This window comes from Ailuropoda melanoleuca, chromosome 1, assembly GCF_002007445.2.
Source record: "Ailuropoda melanoleuca isolate Jingjing chromosome 1, ASM200744v2, whole genome shotgun sequence".
Classification (NCBI taxonomy): Eukaryota; Metazoa; Chordata; class Mammalia; order Carnivora; family Ursidae; genus Ailuropoda; species Ailuropoda melanoleuca.
This window is the reverse complement of record NC_048218.1, coordinates 142,748,624-142,775,305: the sequence shown is the minus strand read 5'-3', so window position 1 is coordinate 142,775,305 and position 26,682 is coordinate 142,748,624. Positions and strand designations below refer to the sequence as shown.

The window sequence follows — 26,682 nt, the reverse complement described above, 5'->3', positions numbered from 1 at the left end:
AGAAAGATTAAAGATGCTTCAATCTAAAGACAGATAGCTTATTTGTGTTGGAACATTATTAAAGTCATCCAGGCAAGAGATACTGGCAACTTGACAAGGACCATGGAAATGGGAGAGAAGGGCTGATTTGAAATGTAACTTAGGAACTATAATTACTAGGATTTGGTGACTGATTAGCTATATGGTCGGGAGAAGAGAAGGAATCTAAAATGTCTGTCAGATTTTGACTTGATCATTTAGGTGGATGGTGATATCATTTATAAGGTAAGAAATATATAGGCTGAAGAACAGAGTTTGATGGGGATGAAAAAACTGTTATTGTTTGGGGACATACTGAGATTGCAGTTGCTGTGGAATAGTCTAGAAAACGTGAATGGGAAGCTTTGAAGTCTGCATGTCTGAAACTCAAGAGAGTAGTCCCAGCCACCATTATGACTTAGGATACATCAGAATAGGACCAATGTTGGAGCCATAAATGAATACGGTGAGGAGGTTAAGGCAAGATTTAGAATTTAAGATACTTTTGAGACACATAATTGGGAACACAAACAAATGGTGAATGTAAACACTGTGAGCAACAGAACAGGGAGCTTACCAGAGACCCAGAGTAGGTAATACTGAAAGCCCAGATATAAGTGGAGCCCTGATGTGGTGACTGATTTTCTCTCGTCAGCTTTAATTGTAGGAGTAGAGACAGGCAGGTAGTTACTAGGGTGAGGCCTCGGAGGATCAGTGTGAGGAGAAGTGCAAGGTGATTTTGCAGTGCCTGGAAAGAGAATGATCAGAAATACTGACTGGGAGTTTCAGGTGGGCCAGGAAAAGATTGCAAGGCAAGAGGGGCAGGTTTGAGGCAACGATCAGTCCAGGAAGTTTTGGGGAGGGACATCGTTAAAGCAGAGCAGCACTCAGTGTTTATATGTACCTATACCTGGGTACTCTTAATATTAAGTTTTCTAGCCCTAGTGCTGCCCATCTTTCCCTGGACAATTCCTATTGCACTGCCTATTTTAATGTTAACTTGCTGAATTCTTTCTAAGACAGTCATTAGATTCTTCACCTCATTTTCATTTTTGCCTTGTTGCATAGCTCTTAATTCCGTTTAGCTTAAAGATCCCCTTTTCTCTTGACCTGCATGCTTTTCCTGATAAGATACGACCACCCAGAACCTCTTCTTCCCGTAGATTGAAGGAGTTATTCGTGAGGAGCATATGGTTCTCCTCCCCCTGGAAATGCATTTGCTTTCTCCCAAGAGGCTCAGCTTAAAAATTCAGTTCTTGCAACAACACAGAATAAAAAATGTTGAGCCCCCATAAACAGCTGTGCATGCAGCTTTACCCAAAACAGATAATATGCACAGATGTGTTTATGGGGAAGGAAGCATGAATACACAGTGTGTTGTTTTCAGCTTCTCACTACGGCAAGGATTTCTTTTCTTTTTCAGGGAAAGAGGTACATTGTGGTAAGCAGTGTTTTATGACCTGTAATAAAAACCCTTGTAAAGACCATTTTTTGACCAAATGAAGCTAAGTGTTCTTTTCAGAGTCCTCGTTTGCTCCTCTCCCCCTCTCTGTGTTGGAATGCACATAGTTCAGCATTAATGGATAACATAAGGAAATAATATCACAAATTCTAGTTCTTATTTGTTAAGCTGGGAAAGCAACCAAAGTTAATTATGTAATAAAGTTCATTAATAATGTTTTTCCCTACTCAGTAGTAGCTTCTGAATATATATGTTGATTAAATAAAAAATTATATTGCATTCTTAGAGTAAATGGTTATGATCACATGAAAATACCCATCAGATAGTTTGAAGGAGCCTCCCCAGTCAGAGCCCTCATAGAAGAATCAGTTCAGGTACAAGGTCAAAGGCAACTTAAAACCACCTTAGAAAGTTAGGTTATTTACAAAAAGAGGCCTATAGTGCATTCAGTGAATAATAACAGTTAATTTCTAAAGATGCTTCTAGATCTGAAATGCTAGCCATCTTTAGACTTCCAAAATAAAGAACAGGCAACGTAACATTTGATTTAATTAAAATAAATATTTTAAAGTTTGTACCATCTAATATGCACACAGTAGTATTTGTTGATCTTAATAATGACTGGGAAGATGGGAGGCTGTCCATGTACTAACAGGAGAAAACTAGATGGATCTGAACTTAGCCAGATGCCATTGCTAACGATGGGTCCTCTTTTTGACTTAGTGGCACCAGTCCCAAATCTGTTAACCAAGCTGGGAGGTTCACACTAGTTTTAGTCTTCACAACCACCCTATAAGAAAGTGTTATCCCCATTTTATAGATGAGGAGACTAAGGTTTGATGCTAAGGGAAGGGAGCTTAAATACCAGGCCCAAGGCTACCCAGCGTGTAACCTGGAGGTGTAGCGGAGCCCTCAAAAGATGGCCTATTAAAGTTGACCCGTGAAAACGTTCGCGTATTGCATTTGTCTCTTGAATTGACTTTCCTCTTGTTTTCCCTTTCTGATGTTCTAGTGCAGACCCTACTGTCTTATGTCTAGAGTAGAACAGTAGCCTCCTTACAGCGCCTCCCATCTATTCTGTACGCCAAATCATCAGTAGTAACACACCATTCTTTTATACTGTTTCACTGGTTTCCTACTGACTACGAGATAAGACTCTATAAACTTCCTACGCAGGCCCAGTAGTAAAACCCTCCGCAGGGTGGTCTCATTTAACAGTGAGCCCTCTCCAGGGGCTCTTGCTGGTCCTCAAATACCTAGGCATTTGTTCTCTAAAGCCTCTGCGAGTGAGGTCTTCCAGGCAGATGCTTCCCCAACACCAAACCTAATAGTACTCCAAAGTCAGCGTGGATGCTGCTTCTTCCTCAGTGCTCAGCTCAGTGCCTGTAGCACCTCTGCCCTTGGAAGTCCTTGCCATGTACTGACTTGAAGCGTGTCTGTGTAGATTCGTATCTCCTCTCCCCATTCAAACGAGAGTGCCCTGAGTCTCTGTCTTAGGTGTGTGTGTAACATCACCTACACAGTGCCTGACACATTGTAGGGACTTCATGTTTCTTCCGAATAAATGGTAGCAATGCGTTGTGTGCACTTTACACCATATAAACTACTTCAGTATTTCATGTCCTACTTATTATACGTAATTATGTATTATTACAATATATGTAATTATATATAAATGTATAATATCTTATTAAGTCTCTTCAAGGTTATTTCCATTTTTATAGATGTGAAAACCAAGGCCCACAACTGTTGCAAATGATTTGCCTTAAATTATATAACTAGTAAGCAGAAATTCAGATGCAGTGCTTTTAGCTCTGTATTCAGTGGCCTTTCTTTTAAATCATACTGCCCTCAAAAATGGAAATTTGCGTCCCACATACAGGTGGTTTGCTTAGGTTATATATGTTTCCAAGAGAAATTTCTTTTGTGTTTCCACTTGGCAAACACTCAATGAATTCTTAGTGAATAACTGATAAACCACAATGGAAGATTGTAGCCTTTTCACTAATGACTCAGGAATCAGCTTAATTAGCGAGGATGTTTTCTCTAACTCCTGTGCGCAGAGCCAAGAGCAAAAGTCATTATACTTCATCTTCATGCCTGTCTACGCACTGCTAAGTAATTCCTCAAATCCGGTAAAATCAACAAATTTCTCTGTGTAAGGTGTCTTGTTGGATTCCATGGAGAGTATAAACAAGACCCACATTCCTATTTCTCAAGAAATTTATAGTCTAGCTCAATAGCATTTGACAATTTAAAAAACAAATCAAGTATCTAATATAATAACAATAATAATAATAATATCTCAGCAGTTCTGTGATGGAGGCAGAGCAGAATTTATCCTGTTATTTTTAAAGATTTTATTCATTTATTTGAGAGAGAGAGAGGATGGGAGCACAAATAGGGGGGAGAGGCAGAGGGAGAAGGAGAAGCAGACTCCTGCTGAGCGTGGAGCCCAATGCGGGGCTTGATCCCAGGACCCGGAGATCATGACCTGAGCCAAAGTCAGACGCTTACCCGACTGAGCCACTCAGGTGCCCCATCCTGATTTTTATGAATAAAAAAACTGAGGTTCAGAATAGTTGGGCCTTGATTAGTCAATTGGCTAGCGGCCAAGATGAAATGGAACTTAGTAGCATTGGATTAGGAGACCACACTTTGAGAAACACTGATGTGGTGATTTGAAATTAAAGTATTAGGAGATTTAGCCGGTGATGTGATTCTGCACCTAAGTGATGTCTCAAGCAAAGCAATTTGGTCTATAGAATGTTTCTCTTAGGGATGGGAGAGGGTAAGGGACTTACTTAGAGTCATACCTCTAACTGTGGAACAGTGTGCTAAAATCCATGTCTCTTGATGGTCAGGTTGCAAAAATTTTGGATAGAGGTGGTAAGACAGAAAGAAAACATCTTTCACTGTTTTTAGTCCATGCTTCAGTGTTCATTATAGACCTAGGAGCATTATATTTCTGAAATAATGGACCAAAAGTCTTAACACACATATGAAGATGCTCTAATGGCTAAGTAGGAATACTGATTTCTGTGCTATGCCTCTTTGGTCCCTATCCCCTAATCCAAACCTACTTTTTCTGATTTCCCCAGAGTTTTATCACATGCCACGGTATTCCTCCATGGGAGGAGTCAGTGAGTTCTTTTTAAGCTCATGGTTTTTATAGATTCCATAGTCATTTCCAATTTAGTTTGCGTCTCACTGCTCTGTGAAAAGTCATTGAACATTTACGGACATCTGTTAATACAGTGTCCTAGGAGTCTAGTATATCTGAAGGAAGAGTGGTTAAAGCACCAGCCCTCTTTCAGAAGATGGAGCCATAGAGCAATGAGTGAGTAAAGATGGAGGAAGTCCTCAGGAGTCCAAGACCGAAAACCGGAGAGCCAGGTGGGCTTTGTCTGAGGGCATTCAAGCACAAGAATGATCTGATGGGATCAGGTCTGCATGTTAGAAAGATCAGGCTAAGGGCACCTGGGTGGCTCAGTCTGTTAAAAATCCAGCTCTTGATTTTGGCTCAGATTGTGATCCTCAGGGTCATGAGATGGATCCCGGCGTTGGGCTCCACACTCAGCAGGGAGTCTGCTCCAGATTTTCTCTCTCCCTCTCCCCCTGTCCATCCCCGCCAACTCCCGCTCACTTTCTCCCTCTCTCTAAAATAAATAAATACATCTTTAAAAATACCTTTCAGCTAAAGATAGTATACAAATAAAAATAGAATAGCACATGACCATTAAAAATTGAGCAGTAGATCTGCATTCCTTGATGTGCAAATGAGTTCAGTATACATTATGATGTGAAAAAGGCAGTTACGAAATCGTACACTAGTATTCCATTTGTAAAACAGAAAATAACTTTCTATATGACAATATATGTATAGAAAAATTAGAGAAGGATACACCAATATGTTAATTGTGGTTATCTTTGGATGGGAGAATTGTGGGTGGTATTTATGTTTTTCCCTGTGTTTTGATTTCTTTTTATATTAACAGTGAATTTGTGTTACATTTTTAATCAGAAACATAGAAGATCTTTTTCTTTTGGAGAACAGTGAAGGGGAGGGAGGGAGGGATCCAGTGTGAAATGTCATGGCAAGGTTAAGTTAGGGGTAGCATGTCCCATTGGTTGTGGCAAACGAGTGGTTATTGGCGATCTTACACGAGCTCCTGAATCTCCATTCACTGTAGTGACGTGATGTGGATGAGAAATAGGAAAATGCGCATTACTGGGTAAAGATCATTGTCTGAGAAAAGAAGGGGAGGGACGCCTGGCTGCCTCAGTTGGTGGAGCATGTGACTCTTGATCTCAAGGTGGTGAGTTCGAGCCTCATGTTGGGTGTAGAGATTACTTAAAAATAAAATCTTTAAAAAAAGGAAGGGGGTCACTTGGATCGTTTATTGGTCAAGGGACGATAGGGAAGAAGGTATGGTAGGGGGATGGCTAGTTAGAGCAATGGCGACTTGAATAAGCTGAATTGAATAAGACCTAGAGCATAGGAGGAAGGTCAATACTGTGTAGAAGGAAGGAAATCTTTCCTACCAGAAGATAAAGGAGAGAGCTAGATCCCAGTGCTTATGGAATTTATAGGTGCACGCAAGGGAGGTAATAGCATTGATGGTCTGTGTTTCTCCCTGTAGTGGAGTGTTGGCTAGAGTGCTAAGAGAAGAAAGAAAGGTAAGGTAGCTAGACAACGGTAAAAATTCAGACTAGCCTACAAGGACAGCAAGAGGCCTTATTAGGGACCAGTAGGATTGCCTGGTGGCACTATGATAATCAGGATTGAAGGCTGACTTCATATTGATAATGGACACATACATAATCATTACCCCCTCACCCCAAACAGCGCTCTGCAACATAGGTATAAGAGCCAAGAAAGAAAGAGTGGTTGTGCTAATTGAGGATTAAGCTTTGTATGGAAGATAAGATAAAATGACCAACAAGAGAGAGGAGGGAATTGGCGGATCTAGTAAATGGTGTGTGAAGAAGCTGCTCTCTAAATTTAATTAGTTAAGCTGTCTAATAAGCTTATGTAAATTTAATTGATATGTTGATATCCAAATAAATGTAATTAACTTAAACATTTTTTAATTAAAAATATCTTTTATCAAAGTTGAGTGATCACACATTCCTGGTTTTTAGCCATGGAAATAAATGGCAAATAATGGAGTGGGTTTAAAGAAGTCAAAGTTAAGGTGCTAGCTAGGACATCCTAGCTGCATAATGTTGCAGTTGTGCGGGAAAATGGTGAGTATAGGGTAGAGAGGATGAGCCACAGACCCTAAGGAATGTGGAGGATTGATAGCAAATGATAGTGATGAAGAAGAGGGTGTTGTGACAATAAATGGAAAGAGGTAAAAGTCTCAAAGAGAGAAAGATAACCACCTGGAAGTGATAATTGGCAACAAGAAAAGAATGTTGGTACTGGCCCAATGGCCGGGGCAGGGGGGAGGGGGTGTTAGGCAAAGAGGGCTGTAAATGAAAGATAGTAACCTTAACAGGTTTTAGTTAATATAATTTTAGTTTGATTTGTTAGGATAATTTTCACCTGCATATTTTAGAACACTCAATGAAAAAAATAGCTTTAAATTAGGGCATTATTCCTGTAACTACAGGGCCAGAGGTGGGCTGCCCCAAAGTTGATTCAGCTATTCAGCAATAGCATCGAAAACCCGGAGTCGTTCTCTCATTACGCTCTGGCCTTTTATGAGTGCAGACGATGTCTCCCTTTGTGTTTCAAGATGGTTACTACAACGGCAAGTTCATATCCTCAAGCAGTAGCACTTGGTGTAAGATGCATGGATGGGGGGTGGGGACTGAGAGGTGAGGAGGAAGTACAGCAAGAATTTTCTACTGTGGTCCTCTTATAAAGGGGAAAAATACTTCCCGAAACTCTAGAGCAGATTTGCCCATGCATCTCTAGCACTAGGTCTCATGTCCATCCCTGGATCAGTTCCTAACAAATGGGAACGTGATTACCTTGGACCAATCCTTCATGGCTGGCAACCAACAATGTCCACTACAGTAGGCAAATAATAATATGCTTCACTCTGGAGCAGAAAACCGACTTTTTAATACATTACCTCATTTGGAGAGGAGGGAAGTAGTAAGTGAGGGGAAAATTCTCAAAAGAGGGAAATGAGAAGGAGAATGGGGAAAGATAAGAAGGTATTTTTCCAAATGCAGCCATTAAAAAGCATATTGTTAAAAAAATGATTATGAAGAATATGTGTTGAAGTGGGGAAATGTCCACAGTGTGTCGTTAAATGTTTTTTAAAAGATCACGAAACAATGTGCATAGGACAAAAACCATTGGATCATTAGTCAGTAACCTCTGGGCACTTGTGCTTTGTATTTTCTTATTTATGCAATGCTGATTTTTATATCCTGCTCTGAAAAAGTTATAATTAACATTGCTATTTGTAGTTTCAATTCCCGATGATTTTCCACTGTGGGTTAATAATAGCCATCGTGGTGACGTAATGATTCCTTCTTTCAGACTGTCCATTTAGTCATTACATTGTCCTTCAAGTACCAACATTTCCAGGCTCGGTGAAAATTAGTTGTTCTTTTCTTATTTTCTAGTTAGTTGAGACTGATTCTTTCCTTACTTCAGCATTATCATCACTTTCAGGAATGAATAATATATGGATTCTTTTCATTCTCTCTTTAGAATACATATTTTATTAATAAAATTGGCATACAAAGCCACTTTTATTATGCTTTTATCCAGTTGCCTAGAAGCAGTAAAAATAGAAAGTCAGCACTTGCAATTAGGGGCCTTGCCTTTGTTTCTGCTGAAGAGTCCCAAGGCGATGTGTTGCCCTTACTTAGTTATCCCATTGTCACCCGCCCCCACCCCAGCCGGTGCACAGTGTGATGAAGTGACAGGGAATACGAGACAGCTTGACTGGAACAAAGCTCACACGTGACTCTTAGAGCTCATCTCCAGGTCCTCTCATTTATTGCTTTCTTTGAATTCATGAATTACAACTTTCACGTGATCTGAACTTTTAAGGAACCTGCTTTAACCCCCCACGCCCTAGCTTTGTCAGAATTTGTTTTGCCCTTTGTGATTTTGGATGGGCATTCTTTGGGTACTCCTGAGGCCCAAAATGAGAAGTAGGGGGAACCTGTTTATAAAGCAATCTTTGCACCCCACTGTTATTGTTGGGAATTGATCCGTGGAAGCATGAAGGAGGCTCTGTCAAGTTTTGAAGTAGAATAAAGGTGTGTACCATACAGTGAGCTTGACATGGAGAAATAGAGCAGATTCTCCCTGAACACAGAAATAGGAGTGAGGGAAATCGCCAGTGATTGAATGAGCTGCCATCTGACCCAGACATGGCTTCGTTATTCACTACTCCATTGCTCTGTGTAGTAATATTGTACCATACTTCATGGGAGAACTGTGATTTTAAAAGACCCTGAGACTAGATCTAGCAATTCTGCTTCTGGGTATATATATCCCAAATATTGAAAGCAGGGTTGCGAAGAGATATTTGTACGCCCATGTTCATAGCAGCATTTTTCACAGCAGCCAAAAGGTGGAAACAACCCATGTGTCCATCAACACGTGAATGGATAAGCAAAATGTGGAATATACATACCATGGAATATCATTCAGCCTTAAAAAGGAAGGACATTCTAACGTGGGACCACGTGGTTGAATCTTGAGGACATTATGCTAAGAGAAGTAAGCAAGTCACAAAAAAGACAGATACAGTATTATTCCAGTTACATTGAAGTACCTGGAGTAGTCAAATTCCTAGAAACAGAGAGTAGAAGAGTGGTTGCCAGGGTCTGGAGAGGAGGGAGAAATGGGGATTTGTTCAATGGGTATAGTTTAAGTTTTGCAAGATGGAAAAGTTCTGGAGCTTGGTTGCACCACGGTGTGAATATACTTAGTACTGAATTCTATACTCAGGAATGGTTAAGATGGTCAATTTTATATTATGTGCATTTTACCAAGATTAAGAATTTTAAAATATATAGTCATGATCCACAAAAACAAAAAGAGATTCTGGGACTAGCCCTCATTATTGTCATTATTATTAAAGCGCTCATCTTCCTTTCCGGCTTCTAGCATTACTCTTCATGTGTGGGCAATTATGATCTTTTATTTCTGTTCCTAATCATAACCTCTATTTCTAACCAGGATGTTACCAGTTTAATGTAAAATACCTTTGTTGTATGTGATCCATTTTAGACTATAGACTCCTGTAATGCCCTTCATAGGAAACAAACTAGATAGGAGGCCTTTGTAGGAAACAACAAATCGTTATGAAGATACTTGAAACTTGAATAACAAATTTGAAAACACTGCAATTTACACATTATAAGGAGGATAAAAACGATTATCATTTTTCGTTTTTGAGTAGACTGTTGATGTATATTTTTGTCACTAAAACCTTGAGGACGTGACTATGTCAATGTAGATAAAACCAAAAATCCAGAATTGTCCATTGAAAACTGTCATTTCTGTGATTTACTGTATGGTATAAATTGGGTGTTTTAGTATCTTTTGGAACTAATTACACTCTGTAGTTGGAAAAAAAGACCCAATGATAAAAGTTTTTCCCATTAGAAAAGCTTGAGGTAAGTTTTCAGTTTGCTTGTTTTGTTTTTGAAGAAATAACAGGGTTGAACCCCTAGAACACCCATAAGAAAGAATTACACAGCTTTACAGATTTCTAGTATTCAGACTAAAGTCCAGAATCTTCTAAGGGGAGTCTCCAAGAACAAAACCTCACCCAAAGTCATTGGGAGCCAGACTGCATTCCATGATGGTGTCCTGTTGAAATACTTCCATGGCACGTGCTTCAAAAAGATAGAGCGAGGCCCCCAGGTGACTGCTTATCCTAAGTATGACTAGATGTTTAAACCTTTGCTACCAGAATTGTGCACTGTAATGTAAAAAGGTTAAAATCTGTGTTCAACTTAAGGAGCCTTAATTGTCAGTATCCCTGGTTTCATTGCCTGTATCACCAGGATTACTGTGAAATATTTGTGTCTTGAATAAAACAGATTAATTTAGATTAAAATCTTGAAGAGCTAATTTAAAAGTATGTCTCACGGTACTATAAACTGAAATTGAACAGATAATAAGCTTAAGTAAAGCATCCTTTGAAATGTCTCTGATCCAAGCACTTGTGATTCTGAAGGAAAGGTGTTTTTTCCTGCCTTGTTTAGTGTTACAGTTTTATTCATTCATATCATTCTCAGGAATTGGGACCATGTCTTATTCTCCTTTGTGACTGGAGTCCCTGACATAGCTGAGTATATTTTCCCTTTGAGATTCAGTGTTCCAGTGAATGACGGTTAAAGATTGAGGAGGGTTCCCACATCACACTTATATTATAAGTCTGTAACACGCATCGACCTGCCTCGCATTTTGAATTACTAAAGATAATGAGACTTACGCAAAAAATTTTTAGATCATTTAATTCAAAGCTCACATAGTTCAAAACTTTTTTGTAGCTGGATATTGTAGGTTTACAAGAAAACCCTGTTTGCTCACTAAAAAAATTTTTTAAATGCCTAATAAAATTTTAAAAATAGTAATCCTTATATAAAATCAACTTCCCATACATCTGTAAGCATCATTTACATGGCATCAGCGTTAGTGCACTTATATGGGTTGGCACTACTTAAACTGTGCTGGTTGTAATAGTTACAATGGTAAGAAGTCCTTTTCGTGTACCCTAGCTTTTAGATGAAGGGAAATTAGACTCTCAGTATAAGTTCCAAAATAACACAACTAAAACCAAATGAAAACGATTATGGCATGTCCCAGGGAGGAAAACCGTGCAGCCGTTAAAAATTCTGTTGTATTAAAAAAAAAAGGAGATATATGGTAGAAGAATTTTGTTGACGTGGCAAAAATATTCATAATGAACTGTTAAATATTTTTAAAACAACCACAAAATAATGTGTACAGAATAGTAATCATTTATAAATACATGTATTCTTTATATGTGCTATACATTAAAGATAATATTCATATATGTAAATATGATAAATTTACACCTACACATAGCAATGTCTGTAATTTTTGAAAGATCAGAAAGACAAAAATTACTTAACAGTGAAGTTTTCTCTGTTCTCTGAGTGGTAGGATTTTGAGTGATTGCTGTTCTTTCTCTGGATTTTTTTTTTAAGGTTTTATTTATTTATTTGTTTGTTTTCGAGAGAGAGCGCGCGTATGAGCAGGGGGAGGAGCAGAGGGAGAGGGACAAGCAGATTGCAGGCTGAGCCCGGAGCCCCACATGGGTAGGGCTCCATCTCGTGACCCTGAGATCATGACCTGAGCCGAAATCAGGAGTTAGACGCTTAGCCAACTGAGCCACCTCCTTCCTCTGGATTTTTTAAAAATTTTATAAGTTTCTGCATTAAGCATGTATCAATTTAATATTAAGAAAGATGTAGTACATCCTATATAAATAAATACACAAATAAAAGCAATACACCCTTTTTTTTTTTTTAACTCTGTGATTCAGGCTTTTTATAAACCTTAGATGGGCTTTATTTTAATTAATTAATTAGTTCAAATTTTAAAATTTTTATTCTGCTAATTGTCTGTTTAAGCTCTCTGAACACTGAAAAATGAACCAAACAGATTTATTCTTTGTGTAGTTTTAAAGGGTTGGTGTTTAGCTTGTAAGAAGGGAAAGATGATAGGCCGGCATGGCATTACTTTATGTTAATCATGCTGTTTAACATCCAGGGCTCAATTCACATGTATATGCTTCCAGTGATGACACACTTGCCCCCTACTTTTGTTAACATTGCATGCTTCATTTTCACACTGGAAGTGTGTGCCTTGTGAGGTGTGTGACGTACAGTGGTTCTCAGGTCTTGAAGGACTGACCCTCAGCAGTGCAGATTTCTCCAAGAGTTTTGCTTTTGAAAACCTAGAAGGTAAACCCTCCCAGTTCACAATATCCATTGAAGTGCGTCTCAGAGGGATTCTAGGACACCTGTGACATTGCATAACACTGCTTGGTGCTTTGTTTCCAATGCTAAGGATCCAACAAGTTCGCTGACCTTGGCGCACTGGCCACATTTTCTCCCCTGGGGAAACAGGACACTTGAATGATTGCCATTCATGGAATGCTTACCATGTGCCGGAAGTGCACCACCCCTGTGCATACGTTACGTCGTGTAATCTCATAATATTATAAAAAGTAAACACTATCTTCCCTTCATTTTCTGGAGCACTGAGGCTTTGGTTTTCAACAAGCCTGCATATAAAGACAGAACTCCCAGCTCCTGAGGACAAACCAGTCCCGTAAACCAATAACCAAATATGGTCCAGCTGATGAACAAGTGTGTCCCCACAGCCTCTGCCAGCTCTGAAGCCCACGATGCTGCCCTCCCATTTTTCTAATCCTTATATGAACAAAATAATTCCATCCTCCCTTGTGTACACGATTTGCACAATATTTTGGAGGGTAGGTCAATCTTGTTAACCCGAGATTTCGAAGGATCAAATGGTCAGCATCTTAAATTCCTACTTTCAGACACTGTTTCTGAGGTTTAAATCTTCTAATTTTACCGGTTCCACAGTTAGAAAAAGATGTGACATTGGTTTATTTTTTGAATGCCTCCCAGCTCCATGCTCGTTGATCGTGATAGCAGTAAGAGCCGCTGTTTATTGAGTGCTTGATACTACGCTAAGTGCTTTACAAACAGTGATCCTAGGAAGTAGGTTTTGTTGCTTTCCTATTTTACAGACAAGGGAGTGGAGGCTTGGTGAGGTTAAATCGCTTACCTGGCTTTACATACTCATTGGATCATTGATCTAATAAAGGAGTGCATTGGGGATTTGAACCCGCTTTTTCTCGACTATGGTTTGAGTCAAGACTTACTTCTTGGCTAGTGGTGTTATTCGGGCTAATTATACACACCTGTGAATCAGTTTCTTTGACCTGTAAAATGGGGGTAATGCTATTATTTACCTCAGTGTTGGGGTGTGTATTGAGTTACTAAAGAGAGTGTGTTTAGAACTGTTCTTGACACGTGGTGATTGCTTAGTATTAAGGTGCTACAAAAGTAATGAGCATTACCATTAATATTATTATCATTTACTGGATTTTAATTGTTGAAATAACATACTAAACCATATAAAAGTATGTGAAGTAAAAAGTCTCTCCCTCTTACCATTAACTTCCTCTCCCTAGTTCACTACAGACACCGGTTTGGTATTTATCTTCCAGAATATTTCCGATGCCGTCTGAACTATTTTTAAGTTTTCCTTTCATTAATAAAAGACAGGTCAATGTGAAATTTTTTGTTAGTGACCTTGAGAATGGGAGACGGAGATGTAGGAAGGGAAACAAATTCATTTATTCAGCAAATAGTTGTCAAATGCTTTCCAGTGCTAGGGATTCAGCTTGTTGAATTTCTGGTTTGACAGTTTATTGACTTTCTTTTTTGATTTTATTTAGGATATGATGTTTCAGCTTCTCCGAGGTCTAGACTTTCTTCATTCTCACCGAGTGGTGCATCGTGATCTCAAACCACAGAACATTCTGGTGACCAGCAGTGGACAAATAAAGCTGGCTGACTTCGGCCTTGCCCGCATCTACAGTTTTCAGATGGCTCTTACCTCAGTGGTGAGTGAGAAAGTGCTTTTCTTTCACTAAGCTTATGTTTCCTCTTTTAAATGACGAACTGCCCCCATACCATGCCCCTAAGATTATTACTGCCTGTGGTCCATTGGAGGACAAAATGTCTTTGCCCTTTTTAAAAAAGCAGGGCTAGAAAGAAAGGGTTTGCTTACCACTACAGACACTTCCAGACTGGGCTTGTCACAGACACAAAGTCTGGGGAAACACAGCTCAAGGGTTTAGGGAAGAAGAGCCCCAGGAACGTTGATCTGTCTGTAGCGTCCTGGTTTGAGAGACAGCCAGGCACCTGCACAGGTGTGTGAAAGCACTCTTCTGAAGGTCTGGTGCTGACTATGAAGAAGAAATTAAATTTACAGTGAACTAGGTTGCCCCCTGAACAATCAGCAGCCCCACCCACCCGGCTGGGCGATGTCTTCATCCAAGTCAAAATACAGAGAGTAAACCCAAGGGCCTGTTTTGGCAAAGAATGACAGTTACGGTATTCTGGTTTTTTGGTTTCCTTCAGACACAAAACCATGAAGTAGGCACTGATAACTTTTATCTTTGAAAGACCTGTTTTATATGCAGTGAATTCATGCAGAGATACGGAAGCCAAGGAATATCCCTTTACTTTGGTACTTACTTGGGGTAGGAGGTTGATGCTGAGAGTCCCTTGGGTCCATGAAAACTACAAAAATTGCCTCAGAACATTAGATTAAGCCTTAAAAAGACTCTTCTTGGATCAATATGTCACTCTTCACATAGTCCATTTCTAGCCTGAAAAAACGATTCTCAATGGGGGCGGCACTGCCCTGGGTGGAGGGCGTTGCTGAGAAATGTCCAGCAGCATCTTTGGTCATCCTAATGACTTGGGGGATGGCAGTGGCCACAAGGAGGCCGATACTCTGCCCACCAAAGAATTGTTTACCCAAATTCCAGTAATGCCCCAGCTGAGAAATAGAGGGGAGTTGGAAATTCTCTGAGATAACTTGTCTTAGGAAACATTCAGTTGACAAAAGTGTTCCATTTCCCTACCCCCCAAATATGGATACTACAACCTGTACACGTAAGACCACGTACTTTCCCAACATTTTATACTTTACCTAGGGCGTCAGAATTTTTACAGAGGTTTCCTTAGAGTGTGTCACCATTGTTGAAAGATAAATCATACTTTTGAGAAGACAAGGCACAAGATGGTATTTAAAGGATATGCCTCAGCTTTGGGCTGGGTCGAGGGAGCCCTTGTATCCTTATATAATCACAGCTGAACTCCTGAGTCTGTGTGTTTCCTCCAGTGGGAAGGGTTAGGTAGGCTGCGGGCTTCCCTAGAATACAGTTGTGCGTGTTGTTTGGCGTCCCTGAGGAAAAGCTTAAATAGGCTTTGTGATCCCAGTGGTCATCGGGGAGCAGGTGGAAGGAACTGATCTCCTTGGGTACTTTAATTGAGGGAAGCATGAGCCATAACTGACACAGACTCTTTATTTTGATTCCCCCTAAATGGGCATAAAAAACTATAATAAAAACAGGAAACCCAATTGGTTTTGTTTTGTTTTTTTTTTTTCTTATTAAATTTGTGGAATGATAGCCCAGCTTGTGCGTAACATCAATTAACATTCCATTCTTGCTGAAAGTTGATATGTTCAGACAGGAAAATGTAGACAAATTATTTCGTAGAGAAAAGGGGAAAGGCAGTCATAAATACCTGAGTTTTCAGTGTCTAATTGGTACTGCATACTCTATTTCTTATGATGATATAAAGTAAAAAATACTAGCAACTGGAAAAGACACTGGAACAAATTTGACATTATTTGCAAGAATGATAGCTGGAATTTAATGTCAGTAATGAAGGTTATGATTCCTAAAGGGTACTGCATTTAAAATTTTTCCCCATTGTTTTGTGTTTTTCTATTTAAGGAGAAATCCATTTAGTATAGTGACGCATTAGTTAACATATACGTGGTGATATATAAAGACTTAGAATCAGCTTTTCAGACTGAACTGGTATTTATTTTTAGAGTTTCTTGAAGAGAAAAAGACTGCACTCCACTTCCTGGAAATACACATTTTTTAGTGGGTTATGTCATACAGGACCTGGGAATCAACTTAATCTGTGGAATGTTAAAGGAATTACAAGTTAACTGATTCGAAACTGGCATCTTACAGCCATGAGAAATGCTAATATATTAGTTCTCTTCCAAAGCCTGACTCCAGTGTCCCCTTCTGGTACTCCCTGCAGAAATCAGGCCCATCTTCCTGCCTCAGTGACATCTTATTCATGTCTTTCATAATTCTGTTTTCTATCTTGTTTGTAATTATTTTTAGGGTTCTCTATATCAGGCTGTACGCTCCTTGAAGGAACTGGCCTTTTGGGAAGAAATTTAGGACAATTATTATAAGAGTGGACTATAGTCGTAGTTGGGGGTGGTGTGTAACTTAGGGTGTGTAGCAAATACCTATTTATTTAAAGGTTGTAGAATGAAGACGTGAATGACTCGAGTGAATGCCTTAGACTCAGGCAAGAGGGCTCTGGCCTGGATCTCATACGTTAGAGGAGGCTGCACTGGCCCTGCACCAGCCGGGCCTCCCTTCGTGGAGCATGGAATCCAGGGTGCCAGGGAGATACTCCAGCTAGAGTCTGAGACCCCCACCCTCATCCCACCGCACTCAGGGCACTGCAATTCCCTGACCCAGTGGGAACTGCGTGAGCTCTTCTCGGGTCTTTCCTCCTGCCGGCAGATTGTACACTCAAGTCTGAGAGCCACACACATTCGCAGACACACGGGCAGACTGCACGTTCGGATCGGAATGCACGTAAATATGCGTGTGAGACCTCTGGTGGTGCAGGAAGGAGCTGGGACTAGGAAGAGTGGCAGGACCCCATTACACTTAATACCTCACGTGTGTTATTTTTATCAGAAATTTCTGTGAAACCTTGAAAATCCACTCTGACCTATACTGAAATACTACTACGTTTGTGGAAAAACAAAGAGAGTAGGTTACAGAGAGGTTCTTTCCATTGCACATAAGTGATGTGTGTAAGAATCATGACTCATGGGGTTATATAATCTCGGTGACAGAAGTGTTTCAATAATATATGCTTATTCAATAGAATGACTACAGGCCAGCTAAAATTATATTTAGAATCATTCTAAACTCGACATTTCTAAGTGTTTCCCATGTCAAATGTAGCGTATGGTGCAACTCGTTTTTCTCTGTCAGGATAAAAGAGAAAACTAGAGCAACCGCTCAGCCAGCAGTTTTGGTCCCAGGTGATTGTGCACACGGGTCTGACCCAGACAGTCTGAGGGGCAGGACCTGGGACATCACCAGCAGTGTGATGATGACTCTGATAATCATGAGGCAGTATGACCAGCGGCTCAGGGAGGGAGCGCTCTTCACATGTCTGTGATGCGGAATCTTTACTGTTGTTTTTCTGAATTGGACCATACACTACACAGGGTGATATGGCGCTATTGCTGTTAGATTCAGTGTTTGGATAACTCCCTGCCAACCACCTCACTTTGCAAGTGGGGAAACTGAGACTCAGACAAGCAGTTTGTGACCAGGTTAAGTCTGGATTCACCCAACAGATTGTAAATAGCTCAGGGAAATCTCATGTCTATATTCCGGCTCTCACCTACCATCCCCTCTCCCTTCCTCCTCCCACACCGTAGGCTCCAGGACATCAGAGGGCATGAGACTGCGTTCTGTGGAATTATGGGGTTCTACAGAGGGCATCCAGAGGTTCCACAAATGTTCCGACAGTCTCTTTTTTAAAATATATTTTAAGTCTTGTTAAAATTGTAATTAAAAAACAACTAGCTCGTGCCACATTTTGACACAGTAAAGAATACTGAGGCATGAACTCGTACCTCCCAGCTAACTTACCTTTTTTGTAGTTGTTGTTGTTGTTGTTTGAGAGAGAGAGCAGGGGGAGGGGCAGAGAGAGAGGAAGAGAGAATCTAAAGCAGCCTCCACGCCTAGCAGGGATCCCGATGCAGGGCTCGATCTTATGACCTTGGGATCATGACCTGAGCCGAAATCAGGAGTCGGATGCTCAACGGGCTGAGCCACCGAGGCTTCCCCTGGTTAACTGAGTTTTTATGTAGACCTCAGAATAAAACTTCTGCCACACTTGTGCAGACTTGAACGTCTTGTAAATGGATTGTTGCTGAGGAAAAACCAAGCATTCTCTTGATTCACTCCCGTGTGTGTCCACCCCCTTAAGTCCCCGGGATGCATAATCGCAGCAGCGCACACACCATGCTACACTCACTGTACAGGAGGCTTTTGCAAGGGCTGTGCAGAGCAATGACAGTGGTGATGGTTTTGTATCCAGATGTTATTGCCAGAGCACCCAGGGACTCCCCTAGGACAGTCACCAGAAAGCTACCTGTGGATAGGAAGAAGTCTATACCGTAAAATGAGCTCGTTCCTTTTAGTGTCTCTGTAACTTCACGTGCTGAGATGAAGTCCAGGAATGGCCTGCCGTAAACCCATCTCTGCTCTGCAGTGAACAGTCTTACAGTGACTTTTCAGTGTAGTTGGAGGGCCTCTTTACAACCATTAGACAGAAGGTACAATTAACATTTTTCTTCCTGTGCTTGTGTGTAATACAGTTTGGAGGAAAATTCCACTTTGTATCATAATGGAATAGTAAGAAAGTTCTCCTGTCTTTTTAGTGACTTAATGAAATTCTCACTAAGTGAATTATATTCCCCTTCTCCAAGGGTCTTTTTTTTTTCTCCATATCATCTGTCCTATTAAGAGACACTTGTGGGGGCGCCTGGGTGGCTCAGTCTGTTAAGTGTCCAACTCTTGATTTCAGCTTGGATTGTGATCTCAGGGTCATGGGATCCAGCCCTGCCACTGGCTCCCTGCTCAGCACGGAGTCTGCTTGGAATTCTCTGTCCCCTCCACCCCCCACTTGTGCATGTGCAATCTTTCTCTCTCTCAAATAAACAAATAAAATCTTTAAAAAAAAAGAGAGAGAGAGGGAGAGATACTTGGTATTCCGAAAACATCTTTCTCTCTGTAGAAATCACCAAAAGACAACAAGTAAACAGTAGACGTGGGAAGACTTTTATTTGACAGCTCTACATATTAGAAAAATTCACTTGGGGAATAATGATTACCAAAATTACTTTATTTAAGAACATTCATTTATTAATACCACAAGTATTACAAAAACTCGAATTCCTCACATCCCATTCTTATGCCTCTACCAATGGATGGTTTCCTACTCTAACCCTAGTTTGGTAGCATTTAGTAAACGCTGAAGGAACCTTGCGGATTCAAAAACTTTTTGATAAGCCTAAAGGAGAAGAGTAACGAAATGGAGTTGTAGCATTCAGTCAACGAATAATTACTGATCACTTTCCGTGTGCCACGCACTGTCAGCGGACCTGAGGGATGATGGGGACTAGAAATGGACATAGTCTTTGCTCTCATGGAGCTCATCATCAAAATGGGACCCATCTTCATAAAACAGTCATAAAAAAGAAACGTGTAGTGAGAAATCGACGTGCAGTGAAGGGAAGGGACACAGTTCGATCAAGTCTTGTGTCTCAGGAACCCTCAGAGGCGGAGGGTCAGAGAAGCTCTGCTCTCGCGCCCATGCCGGGAAGTGCGATGCTCGGAGAGGTCAGCGGCACCATCCTGTTGGAACCTGCTGGGACGCAGGCCCCACGGATCTGCATCACACCATCTGTGCTAATTTTCTGTTTGTGTTTGGAATAGTTCCTTTTACAGCACCCTGCCAGCACCAGCAAGTTGACAAAGTGAAGTGGGACCAGAGATCGGAGAACAATGTCATCTTTTACAGGAGAAAATAAATTGTTTATGCTTGTTTCCTCTTCGTGCGTGTTGTATTTACTATGGAGACCTGGCAAGGTCTGTGCCTCAGCTCGGGCAGCCGAGTTGCTCCCACAGAAGCCTGCAGACGCTGCCAGTGCATACTGAGTAAATCAAACCAAGAGCAGGAATCGAGTATAATGGAAAAAACCCAAAGCTCTGTCGCCTCAGCACCTCAGCGAAAGTGCAGGACACACCTCTGAAGCCGGAAAGGCTCCTGTAGCTCCCTCCCTGCTCCACATCCCCTTGCCATGACACAACCAGGTCTGTTTTGTGAACATTTCCAGTTGCCAGTACATATTTCACAGTTAACAATGGAGTGTTTGTGCTGGTTTCGTTTTCACTTTCACCAGTGAGGGAAGTGGAACACAATGGGGCAGTGCACGGAGCTGGGAACAGGACACGTTTTCTTTAGGATTCCCAGGGCTGGGTACATGGAAAATGCCAGAGCCAACACAAACACGAAAACCCATCCAGATCCTTCGTTGCGCATTCTCAGTGGCAATAAAACACATTTTGAGTTACCATCTGATAGGTGAACTGTGCCTCCGAAGTGAAGGCGAGCACTGATGACCACAGTGAGAATTTCTCCCATGTCAGGAGCTCATGTGTTCCGTCCTATACAGAAGGCTGCTGTGGGTGGGTGTGTGTGTGGGTGGGTGCGTAGCTGTACCGCGTACACTTGGGAAGTTCATCAAATGACCGGTTTCCTTGTTTATAAAAGATAGTCGTTCCTTTGACTCACCTAATTCTAGCTCCTTCAGAAGTGGTCACTGTTGCCAGTCCGCTCTGGACGAAAACAGTTTTAACTGTAATGCTACTGCCTGGAGGGTGTTTTACTTGAAGAAAGGACAGGATGTTCTTTGATTCTATACATCCGTTTGGCCACCAAGTCCTATGAAGGTACAATATAGTCCTGGTCTGGTTGTCACCTGATTTGTTACGTTCTATCACATAGGTACCCTGTATGATGCCGTTCAGATCTCAGAACTTGAGGCCAAGTCTGTGTGTCCAGACCAAGCATTGTCTTAAGGTTGACAAAACCAAATGCTTTAGTAAGGTTGTGCAGGCAAAGGGTTTCTCAGGGATCGGGAAGATGGGAAGAGTTTTGTTGGGTCTTACATTTAACCTTCTTCTGGGAATGTGCCTTCTCTGCGTGGTCAGGGGCTAGTCTGACAAACTCCTTATTGAGATCGTTTCATCTCCCCTAAACTTGCCTGACTCAGGTGTGTTAAGTTCATCCAGAGGAGTAGAAGACACAATCCTTGGAATTGAATATAAAACAGTGTTTCTGTAACTTTCACTTTTACCTCCTCTTTCACGTATTCTCTGGATATGTGAACTTCTTTGCAAATGTCACTGCTCAGCTCCAGGTGAGGAAGGGAGCGGTGGCAGTATCTTCATTTTGCCTGGGCTTTGGCAGACTCAAGGTGTAAGTTCCTATGTTGAGATATGTTATTGAACTTCTGTTACATTGGATATATCCATTTTCATTCCCTCAATCCACATCGTACACTATTTTAGTGTTTCCCACAGTGCCTTCCTGGCACATGGTAGGCACTTGATAAATACATGATGAGTGAATGAAATGAATCCTCATGATTCTCCAGTGTCTAAAGAACGAATTCCAACTCTGTAACCATGGCATGCAAAGTTTTTTGTAGTGTAGCCCCAACCTACCCTTCTGTCTTCCCACTCAGAGACCACCCCCATTCACATAAACGCCTATTCCCTGTCATCTAACCGCACCAAATTTCTCACTACTCCTTGAACTTCATTAAGTTCTTTCCCACTCCGTGCTTTCACCAGTGAATCAATGAATGAATTTCCCACCACATTTTCCATGTTGCTGCTGGGGTCACTGCATCATCAGTTATAAGCATCTAAAGTGTTTGTGTTTGTGTGTGGTTTTTTGGGTTTTTTTTGCTTTTTTTTTTTTCTGTTTTTCGTTTGTTTTGGTTTTAGGTGGGGTTTTTGGGTTTTTTGTTTGGGTTTGGGGTTTTTTTTGTTTTGTTTTGTTTGGGTTTCTTTGTCTTTTGGGGCTTTTGTTTTATTTGTTTTGTTTTTTTTTTTGCTTTAGACGCAACTTTTAGCTAATCTTCCTAGCTGCCTGCGTCACTCCCTCATAGCAACTTGAGCCCTGAGGAAGTAACATTTTCACTTTGAATATCTGTCTGGGCAGCCATTCCTAACTTTCAGATAATCATTGTCCTTCATCCCTCCTTCTTCAAGGTCAGAAACCTCCATACACCTCCCCAGCTTGTGCACTTAACATTTTCTGTATGTTATGTTTTAATTAAAAATTTAGATCTCTTGGGATCTTTGGAAGAACCGTGATGTTATAGGAAAAGTTTGAGAATGACTGCATTGTACTGTCTTTCAGTTATTTAGTCTACTTGGGTTCCTATGGAGATTAGGTACGTGTTTATGTTAATCTGTAAAGGTCTTTCTAAAAGTTAAGCTCAAACTTTTATATGATTGCTTTGTAATGCTGGATTTTCTTTTCTATTTTATTGACCTTATTGCTAATATGCCAAATTTGTTTCTAAATGATGCTGTTTGGGTTGCTGAGCTGTTCCCCTTGTTGCTCCTGCTTTGTTTCCCTTTTCTCCAGCGATTGAAGCGCAGAGTTTGAGTGACATCGTTGCCCCCAGTGTCTGTAAGGATACTGATGATGTTTAAATCCCTCATAAATCTGGATGTTAAACTTTACAGTTGGCTGCGGAGGAATAATCTACCTTCAAGGCTCAGGGAAGCATCCAAAAGAAAGAAGGGGAAAGCGTAGGAGAATTTACTTTAGCGCTGCTCATATATTTATTTTGAAGGTTGGCAGAATCTAAAAGTGGGGCTGTAAATTTAACAACTGTGCCATAAAAGCCCCAAAGTAAGGGAGAAAAGTCTTTACTACTTCTAGGTTTGGATACTATTATAAAGCTACAAGGTTTCTATTCTGCCATCTTTAATTTTTTCTTTTAATTTCTAAAGCCATCCCTCCCTTCTTCCTTTTCATTTTTATTTTGATTAATTACTTGTGAGAGGTTACGATGCTTTGAAATGTATGGAAGGAAGCGTTTTCCGAATACTTGCTGGTGTACTTGAGTTGATTTCACGGTGACGTTGAATACTATCTGGGCCTTATGTAACGCTGGGCGATCTCGGTGAGGTGGGGACTGCACATGGTATCAGTTCTTGTGGGAAAATATGCTTCAATGGCTTACTGGCACCGCTCTTGGAATGTGGCATTTAAAAGTACCTTTTTACAGTGGGAAAGAATTCTGTCAAGAATAAACAGTCTGACCTTGTTAAATGGGCCAAAGTCTGTCTGTAACCTAGTTCCAGAAAACTAGCTTTTACTAGTTTAGAAAAAGCAGATTAGAAAAATTGCAATTAAAACTTTCTAAAGAATGGAAAAAGTGAAGGAAGAAGGTGAGATAAATTTCCAAAAATGATGGTCTTCACATGAACATTTCCTCAGATGACTATAAAATCCCACTCTTCCAGAGTGGATGAAAGATCAGGACTACAGTCAGAAAAGCAGATGTTCTTTTTCCTGGAAAGACAAGACTGGCTTATAGAAAGGAGCTGTGGGAGGGGCCAGGTAGCATGGACCAACCGTGGGAAACCAGTAGGCTTGGGGACATGAAGAAGGAGTAAAAATTGCCACTGACTCCCCATTGCCCATAGGTTAAAAAGTCTAGATACTCTGCAACGGTTTGCTCCCAACTTTTCTCACCATCCCTGCTGTCCCACCCACCCCAAACCCACCCACACACCCCTGTGATCGCGCCACTCCAGACCTCTGTCCTCCTGCTTGAAACAGCATGCGATTAGATTTTGTGCTCCTGTGCCTTAGACATTCTCTCCACTTAGATTGCCTTTACCCTTCTCAGCCTACCAGATTCCTAGTCATTCTTCAAGACTCTATGCAAATGCCATCTCCTCCCTGAAGTCATCCTGACTCTAGGATAAAGCTAGGCATTCCTTTCCCCTGCACTTTTGATTTGCCTCTAATATAAGTAGCTGTCATATCTGTTTCAGCACTTGGGGTAACAACACACAGGCACACGGTGCTGCTCTGTGAGTGTAAAGAGCATGTGTGTGTATGTGTGTGTTCTGGAATAAGAGGTTTCTGAGTGGGGGGGGTGGAGGGAGGCTTTATTGAGGGGCAGGGGGTACTGAGTGTGTTGGGAAGCAATGCTTCCCCTAAATATCACCCCTTCTCCAAAAGGTGTCATTACAACTTGTGTCTACATCCATTTCAAAATTACAGCACTAGGAATCAAACTTGTTTAATTGATCACTTTCATTGCTAAAACCTTGTGTTTATATTTCAGCGGTGTTCTGGAAAACCAGGACCTGATTGCTTTTACTCAGATGCATGACTGGTAGTTAGTTGGTTAGGTATTAGCAGAGTGTGCCAGATCTTGATGATGCTTTTTCTAGTCATAACCATTTTTAACTCCATTGTAGTGGAGTTACAGTAATAACCAGTTTTGTGTTCTAGAACATAATATAGCTTTAAAAGAACTGTGTTAAGTTAAAAAAAAAAACTAATGTGTAAAATAGATAAATAATCAAGTACTTTGCAGATGGGCTTGTGGCAAAGTGTTTCAAAAGGAGCCTCTGCAATTTAAAATATAATTTAATAGGGGCATCCGGGTGGCTCACTCTGTTCAGTGACTGACTCTTAATTTTGGCTCAGGGTCCTGAGATCCAGCCCCCAGCACCAGGCTGCCTGCTCAACAGGGAGTCTGCTCTAGATTCTCTCTGACCCTCCCCACTGCCCCCCCCGGCTCTCACACACTCTGTCTTTCAAATAAATAAATAAATTCTTTAAAAAAATAAAATATGTAATTTAATAGATTAAAATGCATTTTCTTAAACCATTTCAGGATTATATATATTATGTAAAGCTTCTTATTTTATCTAGCCACTCTGTTTCTTACTGTTTTGTTTATACAAAGGTAGTTAACAGCAGCCAAAAGAGTCCATCAGGAGTTTAAAAATGTTAAGAAAAAGGCAGGGGGGGGTCCACCTGGGTGGCTCAGTTGGTTAAGGGTCCAACTCTTGATTTTAGCTCAGGTCATGATCTCAGGGTCTTGAGATCAAGCCCCGTGCTGGACATAGAGCCTGCTTAAGATTCTCTCCCTTTGTCTCTCCCTCTGCCCCCCCAAATAAATAAATAAAATGAAATAAAAGTGTTAAAGTCCAGGAAAAAAGAGACTCACATATTCTTCTCTCACCCAAACACAGATTGGCATAATTATGCCTTTTACTGGCAAGTTCGGATTAAAAATGTAGCAGAGCATTTAAGATTTTGACAGGGTTGAGGGGCGCCTGGGTAGCACAGCGGTTGGGCATCTGCCTTCGGCTCAGGGCATGATCCCGGCATTGTGGGATCGAGCCCCACATCAGGCTCCTCTGCTCTGAGCCTGCTTCTTCCTCTCCCACTCCCTGCTTGTGTTCCCTCTCTCTCTGGCTGTCTCTATCTCTGTCAAATAAATAAATAAAATCTTTAAAAATAAAAAATAAAAAAAAAAGATTTTGACAGGGTTGAGGAATCAATCCATTTGAAGTAAGTAAAGCTTCTTCAAGTATGAACTTTCTTTACTGATTTTATAGCAAATCAAAATATAATCTTTGTCTTTGTATCTGTTCTACTTTTATATCTAAAAGGACTCCTTGATTTTAGGACATGGGGCTGAAATGCCACATGTAAGTGCCATGTTGCTGCTACCATACCTAGAATATCATCCCATTTGTATTTTCCGTCAGGTTTCTTTTTCATTGGTGGTTTATGTGCTCTTGTTTTTAAAGTATCAAGTTTTCTCAGTATTTGATTATAGTTCACAGGTATTGTTAGTCATGTAACACTGAAGAAAAATACGATATTCATCAATTGCTTTAAACGTGATATTTATAGCATCCATTTGCTCTGTAATTTTATTTTTAGAAATTTGATACCAGGGAACATTTTTGAGAGAGAAATAGCATTAGAGTTATCCCTGCCTTATCCTTGGGTTACCTTACAAGACCCCCAGTGGATGTCTGAAAATGCAGACAGTTCCCAACCGTATCTATCCTATTGTTTCTTCCTATACATACATACCTATGAGAAAGTTTAATTTATAAATTAGGCACACTAAGGGATTAACAACAATAATAAAATAGAACAATAATAATATATGTGGTAGAAGTTACATGAATATGGTCTCTCTCGATATATCTTCTTGTACCGTATATTCGCCCTTTCTCCTCTTGTTTGTGACAATGTGAGGTGATAGAATGCCTGTGTGATGCGATGACATGAGGGGAATGACTGTGACGTAGCATTAGGCTTCTGTTGACCTTCTGACAATACCTCAGAACGATTATCTGCTTCCAGACCACAGTTGACCACTGGTAACTGAAACCACAGAAGACAAAACCATAGATAAGGGGGGCCCACTGTATTTGTCAGACACAGTTCACCAAATCCAAGGCATGTTCTGCCATTTCCTCTGCATTGCCTCTGTGGCATTTGTATGCATGCATCAGAACCCTCCTCTAAACCCTTCTTCTTCAATCGATTTTTTAAATCTACATTCTTTTTTAATTGCTGCAATTATTTTAAAATTCAAACATCCCAGATAGTTTAAAAAAAAAGAAGAAGAAGAAGAAGGTAAAGGGAAGCTCCTCAATAATGTTTCCTACCAGAAAAAGCCACTGTTAACCGTTTGGTGAATGAACTTTCAC

At 40.7% G+C, this 26,682-nt stretch overlaps 1 protein-coding gene across 3 annotated transcripts in view; it reads left to right on the top strand.

The window, feature by feature from the left end:
- The window catches only part of CDK6 (cyclin dependent kinase 6), a 238,152-nt gene that overhangs the window by 95,689 nt on the left and 115,781 nt on the right, over positions 1 to 26,682 (top strand). For all 3 annotated transcript variants that reach the window (XR_004627502.1, XM_002918235.4, XM_034667706.1), the window contains exon 3: positions 13,933 to 14,100. Coding sequence is in view for 2 of the 3 variants with exons in the window: in XM_002918235.4 (XP_002918281.1) it covers positions 13,933 to 14,100 (168 nt within the window). In the remaining variant the exon portion in view is untranslated. The remainder of the gene's footprint in view (positions 1 to 13,932; positions 14,101 to 26,682) is intronic.